At 36.3% G+C, this 20,387-nt stretch overlaps 1 protein-coding gene across 6 annotated transcripts in view; it reads left to right on the forward strand.

Annotated features, from left to right (window-relative positions):
- Positions 1–2,547: 2,547 nt before the first annotated feature.
- The window catches only part of TEX9 (testis expressed 9), an 81,914-nt gene continuing 64,074 nt past the window's right edge, over positions 2,548–20,387 (forward strand). For 3 of the 6 annotated variants that reach the window (XM_032342654.1, XM_032342656.1, XM_032342660.1), the window contains exons 1-6: positions 2,550–2,719; positions 2,823–2,914; positions 10,592–10,655; positions 12,581–12,660; positions 18,271–18,316; positions 19,281–19,363. In XM_032342654.1, the coding sequence (XP_032198545.1) occupies positions 2,651–2,719; positions 2,823–2,914; positions 10,592–10,655; positions 12,581–12,660; positions 18,271–18,316; positions 19,281–19,363 (434 nt within the window). In that variant the 5' untranslated portion in view covers positions 2,550–2,650. Of the gene's footprint in view, positions 2,720–2,822; positions 2,915–10,119; positions 10,432–10,591; positions 10,656–12,580; positions 12,661–18,270; positions 18,317–19,280; positions 19,364–20,387 lie in introns of those variants that run through there. The other 3 variants (XM_032342655.1, XM_032342658.1, XM_032342659.1) reach the window with 3 other exon arrangements.

Raw genomic sequence — 20,387 nt, forward strand, 5'->3', positions numbered from 1 at the left:
CTACTCCAACTTTCCTTTGACTAGCATTGGTATGGTGTACTCTTGTCCGTCCCTTTAACTTTTCCTTTTAATAACTTGTTTCTGGGGAGGGCGCCTGGGTGGCTCAGTGGATTGAGGCCTCTGCCTTCGGATCAGGTCGTGGTCCCGGGGTCCTGGAATCGAGCCCCGCATTGGACTCCCTGCTGAGTGGGGAGCCTGCTTCCACCTCTCTTTCTCTGTCTGCCTCTCTGCTTGCTTATGATCTCTGCCTGTCAAATAAATAAATGAATAAAATCTTTTAGAAAAAAAATAATTTTTTTTATGTTTTAACAACTTGATGTATTTCACATACCTACCATTCACCCATATAAAGTGTAATACTCATTGGATTTTAATATAGTCAAAAGGTTGTGCAACCATCATCACAATCAATTTTAGTCCATTTACATTACCCCCACCAAAAAACCTTGCAATATCTTAGCCAATCCCCCATCATCTTTCAAATTAGGCAACCAGTAATCTACTTTTTGTCTGTATGTATTTTTCTATTCTGGACATTTCTTGTAATAGGTGGTTATATTGGAATGGAATAATATAATATTTGGTCTTTTGTGAATTGCTTCTTTCACACTTCATATTTTCAATGTTCATATTGTAGTATGTATCAGTACTTTATTCCTTTTTGGTGCTGAATAGTATTTCATTCTATGATTATATCACTCTTATTTGCCCATTAATCAGTTTATGATCATTTGGGTTACCATTTGGCTATTCTGAATAATGCTTCTATATAAATATTTGTGTGCAACTTTCTGTGAAGGTGTATGTTTTCATTTTTCTTGGGTATATACGTAGAAGTAGGTTGCTAGATCATATGGTAACTCTAAGAGCAACTGCCAGGCCGTTTTCTGCAGTGGTTGCACGATTTTATATTCCCACCAACAGTGTATGAGGGTTTGAATTTCTCCCAACTCTTGTTATTGTTCATCTTTCACTTTATTTATGGTATCCTTTGAAACAAAATGTATTTGATTTGATTATGTTTATTGATTTTTCTTTTGTGGCTTGGTTTTGGTGTTATAGCTAAGAGAGCATTTTTTTTTTTTAGTTTTTTTTTTTTTTTTAATTTATTTGTCAGAGAGAGAGCGAGCGAGAGTGAGCACAGGCAGTGGAAGACAGAGTCAGAGGGAGAAGCAGGCTCCCCGCGGAGCAAGGAGCCCGATGCGGGACTCGATCCCAGGATGCTGGGATCATGACCTGAGCCGAAGGCAGCTGCTTAACCAACTGAGCCACCCAGGCGTCCCTAAGAGAGCATTTCTTAATTCAAGGAGATGAAGATTTTCACCCATGGTTTCTTTGAAGAGTTTTATAGTATTATCTAAGATTAGGTCTTTGATCCAATTTGTGCCAGTTGTTATACCCATTGTGAGGTAGGGGTCTAATTTCATTCTTTCTCATGTGCATATCCACTCATCCCAGTGCCATTTGTTGACATTATTCTTTCTCCCACTGAATGGTCTTGGCACCCTTGCCAAATGTTAACTTTTGTGAAAATTAATAAAAGGAAACTTTGTTTAGAATGGAGTCAGGAGACCAGTAGGGGGAGCTCTCAAATTCCAACAGGAAGAGGCCTACTTGCACGTGGATATTCTTTACTATCCCAGTAGGAGGAAGGGGGTTCCTCATACTTTGGCAACAGCCCAGCCAATAAGAGGCTGTCACTGCTCAGCCAATGGAAAGCCATTATACTGCAAACTCCCAGTTTATGTCAATGGACTGTTGATTGTAATAGCTTTCTCAACATCCCCCTTTCCTGTATGAGAGCAGTTCTCGCTTTTGTTCCGTGGACTTGGCCTGTAGTTCTGCTTCAGTTTACTTGTTCCAGATTGCAATTCTCTGCTATTCCCAAATAAACCCATTTTTCCTGGTAAAATAAAACAGTCTTCTCTTTTAAGGCTAACACACTAAATGTGAAGGTTTACTTCTGAGCTCTCAATTTTATCCCAAAAGAGCTGGGAAATTTAACCACTTACTGTGTTTCAGCCACAATCCTAATCATGAATTCACTTCTCCTAGTAACTCTATGAGATGGTCACTATTCTTACACCCATATTGTAGGTGAAGTAGCCAAGACACAGAGTGATTTTCCCAAGACTAAACAACTAGTAAGTGGCAGAGCCAGGACCTTGTTAGGTCCTACAACCTGAACTTAGGATGACTGATTTGAGAGACCGAGCCTTTAATCATGCTATAAATAAATGTGAGAAATTAAAACTTAGAATTCCAACTTAGAGTTCGTTTAAACAACAACAACAACAACAACAACAGATGGAGGTCGAAGTGGTCAGTATATTTGGAAAAGCACCAGAGTAGAGGCTTTACTAGCTAGCTTCTTACAGAGTTTTAGAAACGAATCTGCCTGCCTTGGTTCAAACCTTTCCAACCCCAGCTTTAAGAATTTCCAAGCGGAAGCACCGGGTAGGCTTCTCTGGTTACTGGGGCAGTGCACACGTGCGGTCGCCCTTTCCGCCCACAGTCCCGCGGTCCGCCCACTCCCCTGCCCTCAGGCCCCACCCCATCCTCAGGCGGCTCTCCACCAAGAGCCCAGGAGAGTTTGGAGTCTGCGCTCAAGGCGCTGTGCTGTCCGAGATGTGATAAATCTCGCGGGAAGATGCGCTCGTTGCCTCGGTTACAGCGTCCGTGGTCCCGAAAGATGGCGGGGCGAAATGTTGGTCCTCGGGTCAGTTCAAACAGACTCCTGGGTAGCGACCAGCTTCTTAGCCGGCCAGAGAACGCGGAACCTCATTTAAATTCGGGTCTGAAAGTCTCTTTCTCTTTTACAGAGACGGAGCGTTTCAGGCGCTCCGCTCCCGCCGCGCGTTCAGCAACCTGCAGCGTCTGGACGGGACCTCCTAGCCAGGGAGGAAGAATATAAGTAAGAAATTAGGCCGTTCAGTTTTTCCTTCTTTCTTTTACCCAAATGAGGTTGCTTACAAGTACTTCCGTGGTGACTGACTGGGTATTCGGGATCACTCACTGTTCACCATTCTCCTTTCAACATCCTGTTCGCTCGTCTTCATCCCTTCTTAGCTAACTTCCTAGGTGTTTGAAAGGGGTGAAAATTTGGCCCAAGTAAACGTGTTCATCAGCAAAATGATACTGCTAGAGGTGATTTGGCTAGCAGGAATTGCCAAATAGTTTCTAGTTCAAGAAAATCCATTTAATTGGGAGCTCTTGGAAGTTTAATTTTGTGACTTTCTCCTAGGCTTGGTTTCTAAACTGAAAGCGTACTTCTCCTCCGTGCGGTTGGCATTCCCGTTCTCTCCACATTGGTGGTGGTAGGAGGTTGTCCTTTGCTTCTAGTCTCTCAGTGTAATTACACCTATTTTGACAACACGTGCTTTCGTTCTTGGACTGTTTCCCTCTTCATCCCACAGTTTTCGCACAGAAACCAGAGTAATCATTTAATTTGATCAAGTCAGTTTTTTGCCTGAAACTTTGCAGTGGTTCCCTGCTGCACTTTAGTAAGTCGGTTAGATCTGACTCCTGTGTCTTGTTTGATCTGGTGCCCTCTCTTTTTTGCCTCAGAGGCCTTCTGAGTTTCTCAGGCTTTTCCCTTGAGGGCAGTCATACTCCAGCCTTCCACCTGTAATGCTAAGCGTGGTCTTCCTGAATTATGTTAAGCTTCCTAGTTACTTTTTTTACTGACTTCATATTCTTTGCAGTTAGCATAATGGTTACACATTAATTTGTTAGTGTACTTTTTGACTGTTTCCTCCACTGGTCTGTAAATTCTTCAAGTCAGAGGCCAAGTCTATTGTCATTGCATATACCCTTATAAAATACCCTTATTTTAACAACTCATTTTCTTTATAATTTACCTAATTTAAATTAAAATTTGAGAAATATTGTAGCACTACTTCATATTGTTTAACATAAAGTTACCATATGATCTATACTTAAAGCATATTTATTTTTATTTTCTGACCAATTTACTCTTTTTATTTTTATTTTTTAAATTTTTAAAAAAGATTTTATTTATTTATTTGTTAGACACAGGTAGGCAGACAGACAGGCAGAGAGAGAGGAGGAAGCAGGCTCCCTGCGGAGCAGAGAGCTGGATGCAGGGCAGAGAGCCGGATGCGGGGCTCAAGCCTCGGACTCAGGGATCATGACCTGAGCATAAGGCAGAGGCTTTAACCCACTGAACCACTAAACTGGGCACTAAACAGGTGACCAGTTTACTCTTTTTTAAATTCAAGTTAGTTAACATACAGTGTAGTATTGCTTTCAGGAATAGAATTTAGTGATTCATCACTTACACGTAACACCCAATGCTCATCTCAACAAGTGCCCTCCTTAGTGCCCATCCCCCACCTAGCCCGTCCCCTTCAGCAAACCTGTTTGTTCTCTATATTTAAGAATCTCTTATGCTTTGCTTCCCTCTCTGCTTTTATCTTATTTTATAAAACTAAAGCATATTTAAAGTTAAAATGGAATTGTACTGTCTTTTGATAAACTAGGCACTTGTTAATTTGCCATCGCAAATAGGAAGATAATCATTCTCCTCTATTTAATAAAATGAGCTCAAAAGTGTACCTAAGCAACTGATCTCTTGTCCTTGCTCAGGTCTGAATTAGCTTGCCCAACCACAAATGGTTATTTTCTTTATCATATACCAGATAGCACCAAATGCCTGTACTGGTTAGGTTAAATCATTTACTTACTTAAGGGTATATTTTGCACCTGGCTCTGGTGTGTTGTTATGGTCCTGCTTAAAATCATCTTAAAGACATCTACAGAAGCTGTTCTATTTCAGCAGAAATCATTTTGTGGTAAAGGTGGCCAGTTGTTACTTGTTCTGTTATCTTTACTGGGGTGTGCAGATCTGAGGCATATATGAACAGAGGAGCTCCCAGACTCAGCCTGAAGCTGTAGACTACTACTGTGCCATGCAGAAGAGTAAAATGTCTGGCCATTCTTGTAGGCAGAAATGAGTTAATAAGAGAGTATTAAGCCACATGTTCTTGGTAGTAAGCATATATGGGATGTCTTCATTCAGCAGAACACAGCACTTCTTGGGAATCCCAATCCAAAATCTTCTATAATCAGCTCTTGTCGAATATTTGGAGGAAATAATCACTGAGAGGATAGATTACAGGATATGCTGATGGCTCAAGTCAGTAGGTTTTCCATGCTTCATGCCTATGTTCTAAAACCTGAAAGCTAAACAATAAGACTATGTGACATCTGTTTTAAATGTCCTGATAGCTGACAGGGCAAGCCCCACCCCTCCCTATAGCCCATGCCCATAAATGCCAATTACATTTACAATTACATTTACAATTTACAATTACATTTACAAGGACATTATTTCCTTTAATTCCTATTTTGAATGAATGTTAAATCTCATCAAAACTTTTTTCCCAAATTAATTTAGGTGATTAAATGCCCTGTCCCTCACACTCACACACACACACACACACACACACACACACACACACTTAATGTTTTAATATATTGAACTACCAAGCAGATTTTTAATTTTCCTTTAAAGACTGCTGGATTTGATTGCTATAACTTTATGTAGGTTTTTCGCATCTTTGAACAAAAGTGAGATTGGCCTTATACTTCTATCTTGTTCTTTTCCTTCTGGTTATTCTCCTAGCCACATGAAATAACCGAATAGTTTTCCTTTTTGATTTTTTCTGTTCTTGGATGCTTTTTGTAACCAGGGATCATCTACATTTTGGTTAAAATTGTGAAATTGAGTATGATGTATTTTTTTTAAAAGATTTTATTTATTTTATTTGACAGACAGAGATTACAAGTAGGCAAAGAGGCAGGCAGAGAGAGAGAGAGGAGGAAGCAGGCTCCCTGCTGAGCAGAGAGCCCGATGCGGGACTCGATCCCAGGACCCTGAGATCATGACCTGAGCTGAAGGCAGCGGCCTAACCCACTGAGCCACCCAGGCGCCCCTATGATGTATTTTTTTGATAGAATTTTTTTGCCTATCAATTCAGTTTCATTAAAGATTATTCATTTGTTTAAATGTACTAGTGCTTCCAGAATAAATTTTGGTTATTTGATAGTTTTCTAGAAAAATGTCCACTTCATGTAGGTTTTAAAAGGTAATAGCATAAATATGCTCTAATATGCTAATTTTTTTCATTTTAATAATAGTTAATGCTTTTTGAAATTCCAGTATAGTTAGCATACAGTGTTATATTCATTTCAGGTTCACAAATATAGTGATTCATCAATTCCATATATCACCTGGTGCTCATCACAATTGTACTTCTTCATCCCCATCACCTGTTTCACCCATCCTCCCACGCCCTCCCCTCTGGTTAAGAATCTGTTTCTTGGTTTCTCTTTCTCTCTTTTTCTCCTGTTTGCTTATTTGTATTGTTTCTTAAATTCCACATATGAGAGAAATCATGTGATATTTGTCTTTCTCTAACTGACTTAATTTCACTTAGCACAATACTGTCTAGCTCCATCCAGATCTTGCAAAGGGCAAGATTTCATTCTTTTTTTATGACTGAATAATATTCCTCTGTGTGTGTGTGTGTGTGTGTGTGTGTATACCTTATAAGTTTTAAGTCTTGTCTGTAACCTTATACACATCTTTTTGAAGCTTTCCAATATTATTTACTTTTGTCTTTTTATCCATCTTGCTGGGAGGTTTATTTTATTGGCCTTTTCAGAGAACTAGCTTTTGATTTTGTTGCTAATCTATGTAGTTTTTTAAAACTTCATTGGTCTTTAGCTCTTCTAATTATGGTGGATTTTTTTTTTTTTTTACTTTTTAGTTTAGTTCTAATTTATATTTAGTTTACTTTTATTTTGTTTTTTAGTTTTTTCTTATATTTTAATAAATACATTTAATTTCTGTACATTTCTCTCCAACTACAGCTTATTTGTATTTCAGGAGCTGTTTTGATATGTATTTCTTTTGTGGTTATTTAGTTTTAAATAATTTATGATTTTCATTGTGGTTATTTAGGAGTTTTGTTAGTTCCCAAGCATATTGGGTATTTGCTTGTTTTATTTTTGTTATTCCAAATTTATTTTTAATTGCACTATGATCAGAGAATTATTTACTACTGATTTTTAAAAATATATTGAAACTTGTGAGCAGTACATAGTCAACTTTTGTAAATGTTCACGTATTCTTCATAGGAAGGATATTTACTATTTGATGAATCTCTTAGCTCAAGCTAATTAATTTGGCTGTCCATAACATCAGTATCCTCACCTTTTTCCCTGCTAGCTCTGCTGATTCCTATTAGAGGTGAATTAAAATAAACTATAACTGTAGTTTAAAAATTTCTCCTTATAATTGTCTCCTTATAATTTTGCTTGGATGCTATATTGCTTGATTTACTTAAATCTTTTAGATGAATTCTTCTTTTCCTTACTATTCACAGCCATTTTTTTTATTCCTTTATTTACAAGCTTCTTATGTCATTTAGCTTTAACAGCATCCTTTTTATGTCCTGTCTAATCATTTCTGCCTTCTGATAGGTGCGTTTATTTATATTATCGGGTTATTAATTTAGAGTTATTTGAGCAATCTTATTTTTTGTGTTTTCTTTTTACTACTGCTTTTCTTTATTTTTTCTGTCTTCTGTTGGATTGATGGAATTTTTGCTATGTTTTTATTTTTCTTTTTCTGGTTTGGAAGGCTCTTAAAATACTTGAACTTGGTTTTCCCATCTGTTAGGTTAGGTAATGATTTACTTCCTATTTCTTTTAAATACTCCTACTCTCCAGGTTATCATTAACATTTTTATATTATGTACTAATTTGGATTTATCATATTTTCAGGTTTTTTCCTCATCATGATTTTTTTTTGCAGGTTCAGCTTCTTCCTTCCTGAAGTATAGACCCTTCATTACTTCTGAGTCTCCTCTTTTCTGAAAATTTTGTTACATGACATTTATTTTTCAATGAGTTTTGCTGCACATAGGATTTTAAATGGTCTGTTTTCTTCCTCCCCAGTCCATTAAAGATAACACTTATTTGTCCATTGGAATCTAGAGATGTTGAAAAACCATCTTAGGTTTTTAGAACATAATGCCAGTAGACTATTTTTCTTGGTTCTTTTATAATAATTCCTTCGGTAACTTGAAGATTATTTTTGTCCTTGAAGCTCTGCAATTTCACTGTGATGTATACAGGTGTGGGCTTGTTTTCTTTCTTTCTCTCTCTCTTTTTTTGAAGGTGTAATTTCTAAGTAATCTCTACGCGCAGTGCGGGGCTCATACCTACAATCCCAAAATCAAGAGTCACATGCTCTACCAACTGGGCCAGCCAGGCGCCCCTGTTTTCTTAATTCTACTTGAGATTCATATCTTTCCTCAATTTAAGAAAACTCTCAGTATTCATTATTGACATTCCCTTCTTCTATGGAATTTCCTTCTGCAACTTCTATTAGGTAATTAGACATCTGTCTTTGTCCTATAGTCTCTCTTCAATGCATGTTAACCTCTCTTTTGTTTTTTTATCTTTTTGTTTCTCTATCTCCTTTAGGTGAATTTTCTCCTGTCTTCTCACTCATTTCCTTTCCAGTTCATGGTATTGTTCAGTGTATCCATTGAGTTTGAGTTTTTAAGTGCAATGATTATGTTTTTCATTTATGTAATTCTGTTTGGTTCTTTTCTAAATTCAGTGTTCTTTTGTAATAAATACTTCTTCTTGCCTAATGGTTTCTATTCCTGCTTTTGAGGGAGTGGGCAAATGAAAAATGCTGATTTAAAAATCTTTTAAAAAAAGATTTTAGATTTAGTTTTTAGATTTAGATGATCCTGTTACTGTGGTCTAAATTTTGTTGTGTCTGCTAATTCTCTGCCTCCGTGATTGCTTTCTTTATGCAATTTGTTGTCTTTGTGAAGTCATTTTTAGCAGGCTTTGCTTTCTGAGAGATTTCCATATATTCTAGGTAAGTGTCCTTGTAGGTTGATTTCACATTTACTTTTCCGGGCTTATCAGAGTTTTGGTGTGGTGTGGCTTTGGTGTGGCTTTCTGTACTAAAATTTGGCATAGGGTCCCTATACCATCTGAGTAAATGAATTTGCTGTGTTTGCTCACAAGAGTCTTTTCCACCCATGGCTCCAGTTTCATTTCCGTTTACCTAAGGTTAGGGGTAGTGTTTTTGTAGTCTGTGTTTCACAGGTGTAGCCTTTCATGACTCCCACACATGCATCAGTTTTTAGCTGTTAGATACTTTTGGCTTCTGTTCCTGTTTACTGCTCTCACTTTGAGTTGCTGCTTTATTTTTAGTGCCAGGGTATTTCCCTTGCCTGAGCTGGAGATTAGCAGTATTTCCTACATTACATTTTATCCAACAGTCCATTGGTTTGGAGCAGAATAGTGTTCTGTGTCACCTCAGAATACTGTATTTACCAGAAGCTTCTATTTAAGTTCTTGTGATTCTTGTTAAGGGAATACGAAAAATAAAGTAATGGCATATTAACTGCAACTTCAAGTCTTTATTAAATATTTTTCTTTTGATTAACTCATCCTAAGATGTAAAATATTTCTTAGAACATTAGGCTGTTTTAAGAAGGGATATAGTGTTACTTTTTTTTCCCCCTGGGAGTGGGGATTGTCAGTGATTTTTGTTACTTTTGACTCACCTATTTAAGTAAAACAAGATGTTTTAAAAATTGCTCCACATGTTCCCTTCATATAATTTCAAAAGAGCCTAGATAGTCTAGAAATGTGAGCTATGAGTAAAACTCAAAAGTTTTATGCTGTTGAAGATGTTTACTATCATGTTAACCTTTAAAAGTGAAAAAAGGACTTTGACAGTAGGAACAGTTGAGTACATTATATTAAGTGCAACTCATTACAATATTGTTTAGCTGTTTAATGCATGAATTATAGATTAGGCAGAGCTAAACAATTTCTTCTATATTAGTATGGGAAAACATAGTATAGGTGAAAATTAGAAGAGATATGAAAAATAGGAACATTTAGATGATGGTGATAGGATTATGAGCAATTTTATCTTTAAAAACCATTTCCTTTAGTGATACTGCCATTCTTCCATTCAAGTTGGGCCATATAGTACTCCTGTTCTTTGCCAGCTTCAAAATAGATAGAGGGGAGGAAAAGGAGTGGTAGGTGGTGGTTCAAACAAGCACCTTTGTTTCTGAAGCTGATACTGAAGTGTGTAACTGAGATGTGGGCCACATTAGCCCTGCTCACTAAACCCCAGATTTACCTCCCCAGTTGCAGCAACACCCCCACACCAAAGTAGGCCTCTCCCCCATCCTGCCTCATTCCTGCCCCCATTTGGAGTTAATCCCATGAAGATGAATAGTGGAACTGAATTCAACCTACCCAATTTATTCTACCCAAATAAACCATTACACCTGAAGTGAGGGCCAGAGACCAAGAGTTAGTGTTTGAATTTCTACCACAAAAGATCATGAGTTGGAGGTAAGTGTTCTAATAGTAATGGTAATTTTAGAGTAAAAAGGTCATGTGTATGTTTTGGCATTTCTCGATCAGTTAAAGTGTAGTTATTGAAATTTAATTACTTTTATTTTTGTTAGAATCTTCAGTATATCTCAAGTACTAAATTATTTTTTGCTTTTAGGCGCTTGAATGCAGAATTAGAGGCAAAAACAGCTGATCTGGTTCGACAAGCTGAGGAAGTAATAGTAAGTGAATGTGCGATTATTATTTATTTCCTATGAGTGCTAATTTTTTTTTAACTTTATAAAGTGCCCAAAGCATAAATTTTTAGGTCAATGAATTATCACAGATTGAATATGAATATATGAATAGATGCATATATGCACTTGTGTTTCTGATATGCACACATTTCCTAAAAGCCACTGAAAAAGTGTTTTCCATTTAGATGTCCCAACCATCTAATTAGTAAGAACATTGATATTTAATAATCTTTCCCACTACTTTAAAATTAATATTTGAGAGTAGATATATAGAATAAATGCTGGTAATTCAGTAAGGTTAGACATAAAATGGGCTCAGGACAAAGTTGAATAAAGGATAACAATTATCACTAATACTCATGATAATTTGTTTCTTAAATTCTGCAGTTGGATTTAATTCAAATTTTTAGGGCTAGACTAGTCAGATTTATAGTTAGAAAAAAATGTAGTAAAGTTATATCACTAGACAAAGTCAGTATATTTTGCCCCATTCTGGCTGCCAGATTGGTTGTTCCAACTTTAAGCAGCAATTTAAGAATTAGCATTCCCATTATTTATTGATAGGCTATAGTAGTATTCCTTTGACAAAGAAAGTAGCTATTTTCAAACTTTTTTCAATTTTTACTTTTTTACCCTAAAAAATTATATTTTTTTCTTTTAAATTCTCCACCCATCCTCCTTGGAGGTGGTAGTGAAAAATAGGCAAAAATTTGTTTTAATGCCTTTTACAGATCCATCATTATTTGTTAGTTTTGTAATAAGAATATTTCAGGTAATATAGATAATGGTTACAGATTTGCTAGTTTCATTTATAATCAAATATTTTATTAAAAATAAATTTTTACATTGGGAAGGGTATGTGCTATGGTGAGTCCTGTGAAATGTGTAAGCCTGATGATTCACAGATCTGTATCCCTGGGGCAAATAATACAATATATGTTAATAAAAATAAAAAATAAAAATAGAATAAATAAAATAAATAATAAATTTTTATTACATCTTTTAGTTTTTGCCAGTGTCAAAGAGCAGGAAAATAATTAACAAACCCAGTGTTAGAGGAGAATGAAGGACTCATTATACATTCTGCTCCGAGAATCCTCTAATAAGGATGATTCCCTTTCCACTTCCTAAAAGAGTAGGGTAGAAGCCTGGGAAGTGTTGGGTAAAGGGAGAGGACATTCCTGCCCAACGGAAGCTAATGGATATAACTTTGCTGCATTGAATTTTTGTTCACTCATTTTCACTTCAGTTCACTTCAGTATCATTGCCAAAAGCTTTCACTCTTAGTGCTCTTGGTGCTTTAGTGCTTCATGGTCTTCACATTGATGCTCTGGGGCATGGGTGGCTCAGTCAGTTAAGCATCTGACTCTTGATTTCTACTCAGGTCATAATGTCAGGGTTGTGAGATCGAGCCCTGCGTTGGCCTCTGCACTGGGTGTGGAGCATCCTTAAGATTCTCTCTCTCCCTCTGCTCCTCCCCCTCTGCCCCCACCCAAGTGCATTCTCTCTCTCTTTAAAAAAAAAAAAAATTGAGCTTTGCCCAATTTGAGACAAGTTTTTCCACCCATTAAATGAACTTATGCTCTAATTTCTTGTGAGCCTAATTTCCTTTGTGTGTTAACACAAATTGGAAGACTGATGTAGTGGGCAAGCAGGAGGTTGATAAGATCAGATAAAGGCATTGATACATTTTTCCCTTAGAATTGACTTTCTGAATCCAGAATAAATGAAAGGTGAAACTACATTGTTACAGACCTTATACTCATACCATACATAGCATTTGAGTTCTACGCCTTGATTTCATGGAAGCTGTGGACAACTCTGAAATGATTAATGATCAGAAAGGGACTTGACAATATCCTGGTTTTGTGGTTTCTCTCTATATGATTTATCTTTATTCATTTAACTAGAGAGATCACCAAGAAGTACAATCAAGGCCGGTTTCAACACAAATTAAATCCTATGAAAAGGAAGAGAATTGCAGTTTAAGGTAAGTAACTTAAATTCTCAAAACACCATTTTTGGATGATGTATGTGGATCTTTTGTCATGTAAAGTCTTTTTTGCATGTATTAGAAATCTGTGTAATATATAATATACTAATGAAAAATAATGTAATATATAATATACTAATAGAATCGAGGCTTATATGAACCAGACATGATGTAAACCCTTTACCTACTTTATGTCATTTAGTCCTCGAAGTATTATTTTGATACAAATATTATTGTCTTCATCTTACAAATGAGGTAATTGGAGCTTAGCAAAGCTCAGTAGCTTGCCCAAGGATATATAGATTATATGTGATTTCACCGAGATGCAAACCATAGTTGGTAAAGATTTCTGAACCTGTTCTTAAATAGTATACTACCTTTCTTTTAAAATTCCATATGAAAATTAGATAAAAATGTTAGTAAAAATAAAATAGATCTTTTTTTCCTTGAATTTCATGTGAACTTCAGGTATGTCAAAAAAAAGGAGTCAAGATGCCTGGGTGGCTCAGTCAGTTAAGTGTCTGCCTTTGGCCCAGGTCATGATCCTTGGGTCTTGGGATTGAGTCCCACATTGGGCTCCTTGCTCGACAGGGAGCCTGCTTCTCCCTCTGCCTGCCACTGCCCCCTCCTTGGGCTGTCTCTCTGATAAATTAATAAAACCTTCCAAAAAAATAGGGTATCAAGATGTATTTAGGAAAACAAAGGATCTGTGTGAATATTACTATAAAATCCTACAGCACAGGCAATGGTGTTTAGTCAACATTCTAAGTCTCTTACTATGAGCTAAAGTCAGATTATACTCTTCCAAGCCAGCAGATAGGAGTTCTATTTTGAACCTCCCTCTGACTCTTTCTCAGCCATGATCAGTGAAAATGTAGTTGATGAAACCTCCCAGGCTAGTCTCTGGGTGACCATGTGGAACTTATGGGGAAAAAAGGGCTCTCTATCCCTCTTTACTGCCACCAAAATTTGGGGGTTGATTTCCTACTTATCCTAATAATAGAGCAACTGGTATTGAGAATCAGGTGCCATATGACAAAAACTTGGAAAGTGTGGCTTTAGCTTTGTAGTTAGGTTGTAGCCAGCAAGGAAACTGATCCTGGAGGCAGGAAAGGTAGAGAAGCACTATTAATGTCATGACAATGGGTTTAGTAAAACTGCCACCTTTGGTAAAGGCAGGACAGATGTCAAATGAACTTGTGCTCTCAGGGAAGGAGTTTGGAAAACAGAATATGTGTAGGATGTGCTGTTATTATTAGTTGTATTCTTTCCCCACAGAATGCTCTTGCCAGTCTTGTCAGAAGTCAGCTGGCCAGAGGCATGTGGTTTTATTTGTGGACTCCCAATTCTATTTCATTAATCTATATATCTGTTCTTATGCCAGTACCACATGGTCTTGATTACCGTTGCTTTGTAGGATTATCTGCTTTTTGACCAAAAAAATTATGAGATAAAATTGAGAAAGTCTTTGAGGAACAAAAGTCTATTAAAGCTCAGCCTTGAAGCAAAGATGAGACTAAAGATGTGGTCTTCATGCTATTAATAAAACTTTATAATGGATTAAGGTTCTTCAGGGCAAGGATCATTTTGAATGGCACCTAGTGAAACTTCCAATTTGATAAAATGGCTCTGGGCAAGGCTCTGCCTAAAGGTATAGTCTCCCTATAGAAGCCTCACAATCTCAAAGTAAGCCATTATTAAAGTGGGTGAGGTGTTCAGTATAAAGAAATATAGTCTTGGAAGGAACTGTGGCTAGAGTAATGGCACATGGAACTGACCGGAATCAGATGTGAAATCCACTAATTTTGGGGGGAGTTGTGCCCACTAATAAACTTTGAATGATAGACTGAAACTGTGACTGTTTAAATCTCAAAACAGCTGTAGGTCCTCCCAGTCTTCTAAGATGAAGAAGCAGGCTGTAACAGGATAGAACGTTTAACACCTTACGGGGCTTACAAACAAAAAAGGAATGTGTTACTTAAGCAGCAGTGTATTTAGCTCATACTTGAAATATTGGGACATTATTTACTTAAAAGTACTGCATATGATCCAGCAGTTCCCTTTTAGGTATTTACCCAAGGGAAGTGAAGACACATGTCCAAGTGAAAACCTGTATGCGAATGTTTATAGCACTTTTATGCATAATTGCCAAAAACTGGCAACAGCTCAGCTATCAAGTGGTGAACAGATAGGATAAGCAAATTATGGTATATCCATGCAACGGAACTACTTGGCAGTAAAAAGCAGTGACCTACTGATGCAGTGACAACATGGAAGCTAAGTGAAAGAATACAGATTAAAACATATGTGTACTGTGTGATTCCATTATTTTCAAGGGTTGTTTTGTTTTGTTTTCTGAGCTTTTATTTAAGATCCAGTTAGCATACAGTGTAATATTAATTTCAGGTGTAGAATTCAGTGATTAATCACATATACAACATTCAGTGCTCACCACAAGTGCCCTCCTTAATACTCATCACCCATTTAGTCCATCCCCCTGCCTTCCTCCTCTCCAATGACCATTAGTATGTTCTCTAGCGTTAGAAGTCTATTCTCTGGTTGGGTTGCCTCTCTTTTCCCCCCTGTATTCCATTTATTTGACCTTCTGGAAAAGGTAAAACTATAGGAACGGAATCTGATTAGTGGCTGTGTGTGATTGAGGGGAGGAAATTACAGAGGGTCACAACGGAACTTTTGGAGATGATGGAAATATTCTCTGTCTTGGTTGCTGTGGTGGCTGCATGACCATAAAATTTGTTAAAATTTACAGAACTGTTTGGGACGCCTGGATGGCTCAGTGGGTTAAGTGCCTGCCTTCGGCTCAGGTCATGATGATCAAGTTCCATATTGGACTCCTTGCTCAACTGGGAAGACTGCTTCTCCCCCTGCCTGCCACTCCCCTTGCTTGTGTTCCCTCTGTCTCTGTCTCTCTCACTCTCTCTGACAAATAAATAAAACCTTAAAAAAAATCTATAGAACTATAGAGGTTCCTGGGTGGTTCAGTCGGTTGCATGTCCTCTTGGTTTCTGCTCAGTCATGATCTCTTGGCTTATGGGATTGAGCCCCTCATCTGGCTCCTTGCTCAGTGGGGAGTCTGCTTGAAAGTTTCTGTCCCTCTGCCCCTCCCCCTACCTACATCCTCTTTTGCTCTCTAAAAATGAATAAATTGTTAAAAACATTTATAGAACTATAAATCTATAAAGAGTGTATTTTAAATTTTTTATATCATTTGATATATACACATGAAACTACATATCCTTATTACATGTAATGCTTTCTGATATTTTATGACAAATGATGTTTAGCAATTATTAAGATTCCAAAATTTGGATTACAAAGATTAGGCACACATTTTATCAAGTAAAGTGAAAGACTGAAATGATGGTAACAATAGTTAATCCCTAGATTCTATTGAAGCAAGTGAGAGGCTGATTTCACAAGCATAAAAATGAATCTGTTGGTTTCCTTTCACTAAATTTTCCTTAAGTGCAAAGTGGTGATGACACCTCTGTTTACCTTGATCAGGTGGCTTTTTAAAGAAATGCTACTATTTGAACAGCTGGCTTTTACCATGTGAAACATGCCCCTTGACTATTAGTTGGAAATTGCTGAAGATGGGAGGTAATTCTGTAAAGAGGCGATCCATTTTAGCTTAGAACAATCATTTGTGTAAATGATGGTGGTCAGGCAGTATATATTATAATCTTCAACATTCAAGGTTACTCTGCCAAACAATATGGTCAGGAAACCAGAATCTCGTTTCCTAATAGCATAACATACATATCCTTCAGTCTGCTGGAAGCAAGATTTACCACACAAATCATTTGCTATGTTACACACAAACTTTTCCTGGAGAAGTGTAACAAAAATAGATAGAATACAGTGTTTTAGTTCATTATTCATGGAACTACACTGACAAAATAATGTTACTCTCCTAACCCTGAGGGAGACTGATAACCGTTAAATGTCTTTTGGCTGATACATATGTGTATCGGGGACAGGAGGTGGAAGATGCAGAAAAGTAAGGAAGTGGCAAATATTAATTTGATATGAAGGCCATTAAAGAGGACACTTAAAATTTGTAGAAAAGTTGGTAACTTTATTTTTCTATCTTATTTTTAAAAATTTATTTATTTGACAGAGAGATCACAAGTAGGCAGAGAGGCCGGCAGAGAGGGGGAAGCAGGGTCCCTGCCGAGCAGAGATTTGGTAACATTTTAATGTTGTATGTGAGAATGATTAAGTCTGTAATTTTAAGGTATTTTGAAAGCCGCCTTTTTTTCTTTCCAGAGCTATTTCTAGTTCTTTAAAATGTTGTATATGATACTAAGTATCTGTTTGTGTTTAATATTGAAATAACTTATGTATTACTAGTTAAGTAGGTGGCATATGATGGGAAGTAATTTTGTTTTTGTGTCCTTATTATGGTTATGAATTCTCAGGGGATATGACGGAGTTTTTTTGTTTGTTTGGTTTTGTTTTGGTTTTGGTTTTTTGGTTTTTAAAGCAACAATAGATAGTAACATGGTAGGTTTTCAAAAATACTAATACAGGTAATAGGGATAGTCAAGACAATTGATCAGGTGTAGGCAAACTCTTCCAATAAAGAGCCAGATAATAAATATTTTTGTATTTGTGGGCTTTACAGTCTTTGTCATAACTACTCAACTTTGCTGTTACAGTGAGAAAACAGCTATATATAATGTGAAATGAATGGTTGTGGGTGGATTCAGCCCACGGGCCATAAAGTGAAAGACCCCATAAACACTCTTTGTTTTAAATAAAAACATATTTTGAAAACTGCACAAAAAGATGTGTATTTTAGAGGTCAAACTTCCAGTAATGAGTTAGTCATGGCAATGTAATGTACAGTCCAGTGAATGTAGTCAGTAATACTATAACAGCTTTATATGGTAAGAGATGGTAACTAGACTTGTTGTGGGGACCATTTTGTAATATATAAAAATACTGAATCACTATGACATACACCTGAAACTAATAGGCTATTGTATGTCAATTACACTTCAATAAAAAAGGAATGTGAAATGTTAAAAAAATGAGTTATATTTTAGATACATTTATTCATGCATTTAACAAATACCCAGTGACCGTTTAAGAGGTCATATGCTAGGTACCATGCCAAGTACTAGGCATAGAGCAAACAAGGCAGACATGATTCCTACCCTCATGGAGTTCACAGTGTAATGGGGAAAACAGACAGTGACCATATACTTAAATACATTTCGAAGGATAACATTGGATGAGCTCACACTAAAAGCCTTGTAGTGAATCATTTTGTAAAATCAATAATCCCTGTAGGTTACCAATAATCACTCCTTATGATTTTTATTTGTTAAAATCTGTGCTCTATTTCCCTACAAAAGTATTCATATTATAGTATATCTTCTCAAAAGTGAATTATTTAACCAAAAACTTTTGTTTGTGACACTTATCAAAATTAGTTGACATGTGCATAACTAGAATCATAGAAACGTCTACTTGCTAATTGTCTGTTTTCCCTTTTAGATATAATTACTGTTGAATTTTATTGTGTCTCTGTTTAGTAACATCTATTATTAATGTATAATGTTTATTTTTGGTCTGTAGAGATCTGTTGTCTGAAGAGATAGTTCATCTGCATTCAGAAACTAAGGTATGAAATCAAACTTTTGAGGCACCTGGGTAGCTCAGTTGGTTAAGCCTCTGCCTTCAGCTCAGGTCATGATCCAGCATCCTGGGATCAAGCCCTGCGCTGGGCTCTCTGCTCAGTGGGGAGCCTGCTTCTCCCTCTCTCTCTACCTCCTGCTCCACCTGCTTGTGGGCTCTCAAATAAATAAATAAAATGTTTTTAAAAAATTAAACTTTCTATAAATATAATTACATTCTGTAGAGTCTAGGTTATTTTTTAGACTTTTCTTAGAATAAAACGGAGGAGTATGACTATAGAAATAGAGTATAAGCCTTGATACTTAGATGCCTTCATGTTGCTCATAAAATAAATTTGAATGCTTTTTTTGCCTCATAATTTTCACTGAACAGTTTGGATATATATTGGAAAAAATTCTAGGTAAAATGAGTCTGTAACCTAAGCATTTTTAGTTTTCTCTCTGAAGCCCAAATTTACCACATACACCACCCAAAAAAGAAAAGTATTTCTATACAAAGGTGGTAATTTGAGAGGTTTATTCATTCATTTAGATATTTACAGTGCATAGATAGAACACTCTTGCAGATGCTAGGCAAATTGGGATCTACGTTCCCCACCTGCTGGGATCTAGGCCAAGGGAATGGTATATGTGCAGGCCAGTCTGGGGAATAATCAGTGAGGAGAACTAAATTCTGTGAGCCAGAACATCCAGTGTAATGTTCACTAGCTAGCTGAATATCCTTGAATTTTGGAGGCTCATTTTCCTTATCATTGAATCTGTTGGTGCTAGTGATATCTAGGTCTTTTCCAGCTATACATTTCTGGGATTCTTTAAAATATAATTTGATTAATAACATGAAAATAGCAATTCTTCTGTGTAGTAAACTCACAGTTCTATATATTACAAAATTGCTTTTCATGACAAATGATTAGAATCTAATTAATCAGTAATTTAATTCTTTTGATGTAGTCAAAGACCAAAAATGTTGATGCAGTAAACAAGGTTCCAAACAAACTGCGCTCTGCAAATAAAGGAAGAAAAACAAATTCAAGGTATAGTACAGTTTTAAAATTATTTTCCTTTTTTAGTTTGATGATTCACAGTACCATCATTTTAATTATTAAGCTCTATCGGTTTCTCCAGATCTTTTTATACCTTACACTGTGTTTATCTTATCTGCATTGAATAATTTAAAACATGTTCTACTCAGAAATGTCTTACAACAGTTACTAAATGTTTCATGCTTTTCTCTTAAGCAAAATCACCACATTTCAAAATTTTAAGTGTTAAATATTTTCTTACAACTTAGACTAGAACATAGGTGTCCTTCTCTGACAAGTGTACTTTTTTGAGCTTTTAATAGAACACTGTACATTATTGCATATATTGACATACAGAATGATCTGGTGTGCTCTAAGTAAGACTATCGTATCATTGTAATTTACATTCTGTTGTTTTTGGTGAGAAATAATTCAAGACTGTTCTTAGTATTTTAAGTTGTAAAGGGGACCAAGATGCTCTTTAGAATAGGAGACCTAAAAAAGGAAGGTCACACATACCATGTATTATACCAACCAGCTTCTTTTTATTAAATGTGTAACTTACCCAAAATGATAATTACATTATACTCCTAGAAAACTCTTTGATAATGTCTGTGTCTTTTAATTGGCTAAATAACTTTTTTGTTTTTTGAATAAAAGAAGGAAAAAAGAAAGAAGCAATTATTAAGAGAAAATAAATCTAAAATAGAAGAAAAGAGAACTAACGGAACTGGTTATCTTATTTTCAGACTTCAAAATTACTTTTTAAATAAAAGATTGTTTTTCTGAACAAAATTCTGAAGGCTTTGCTTGTGTTGTAAAAGTAAGTTAGGCTTTAAGTAAAAAGCTAAAAATAAGGTTTTCAGAACCATAAACTTAATGGATTAGGGCTGGCCCATTCCTTAATGCCTTTACTAGTGACTTTTATTTCATATTTCTTTCCTTGTTAAGAAAATCAAATCTAGCGGCACCTGGGTGGCTCAGTGGGTTAAGCCTCTGCCTTTGGCTCTGGCCATGATCTCAGGGTCCTGGGATC

This window comes from Mustela erminea, chromosome 5 (assembly GCF_009829155.1).
Source record: "Mustela erminea isolate mMusErm1 chromosome 5, mMusErm1.Pri, whole genome shotgun sequence".
Lineage (NCBI taxonomy): Eukaryota > Metazoa > Chordata > Mammalia > Carnivora > Mustelidae > Mustela > Mustela erminea.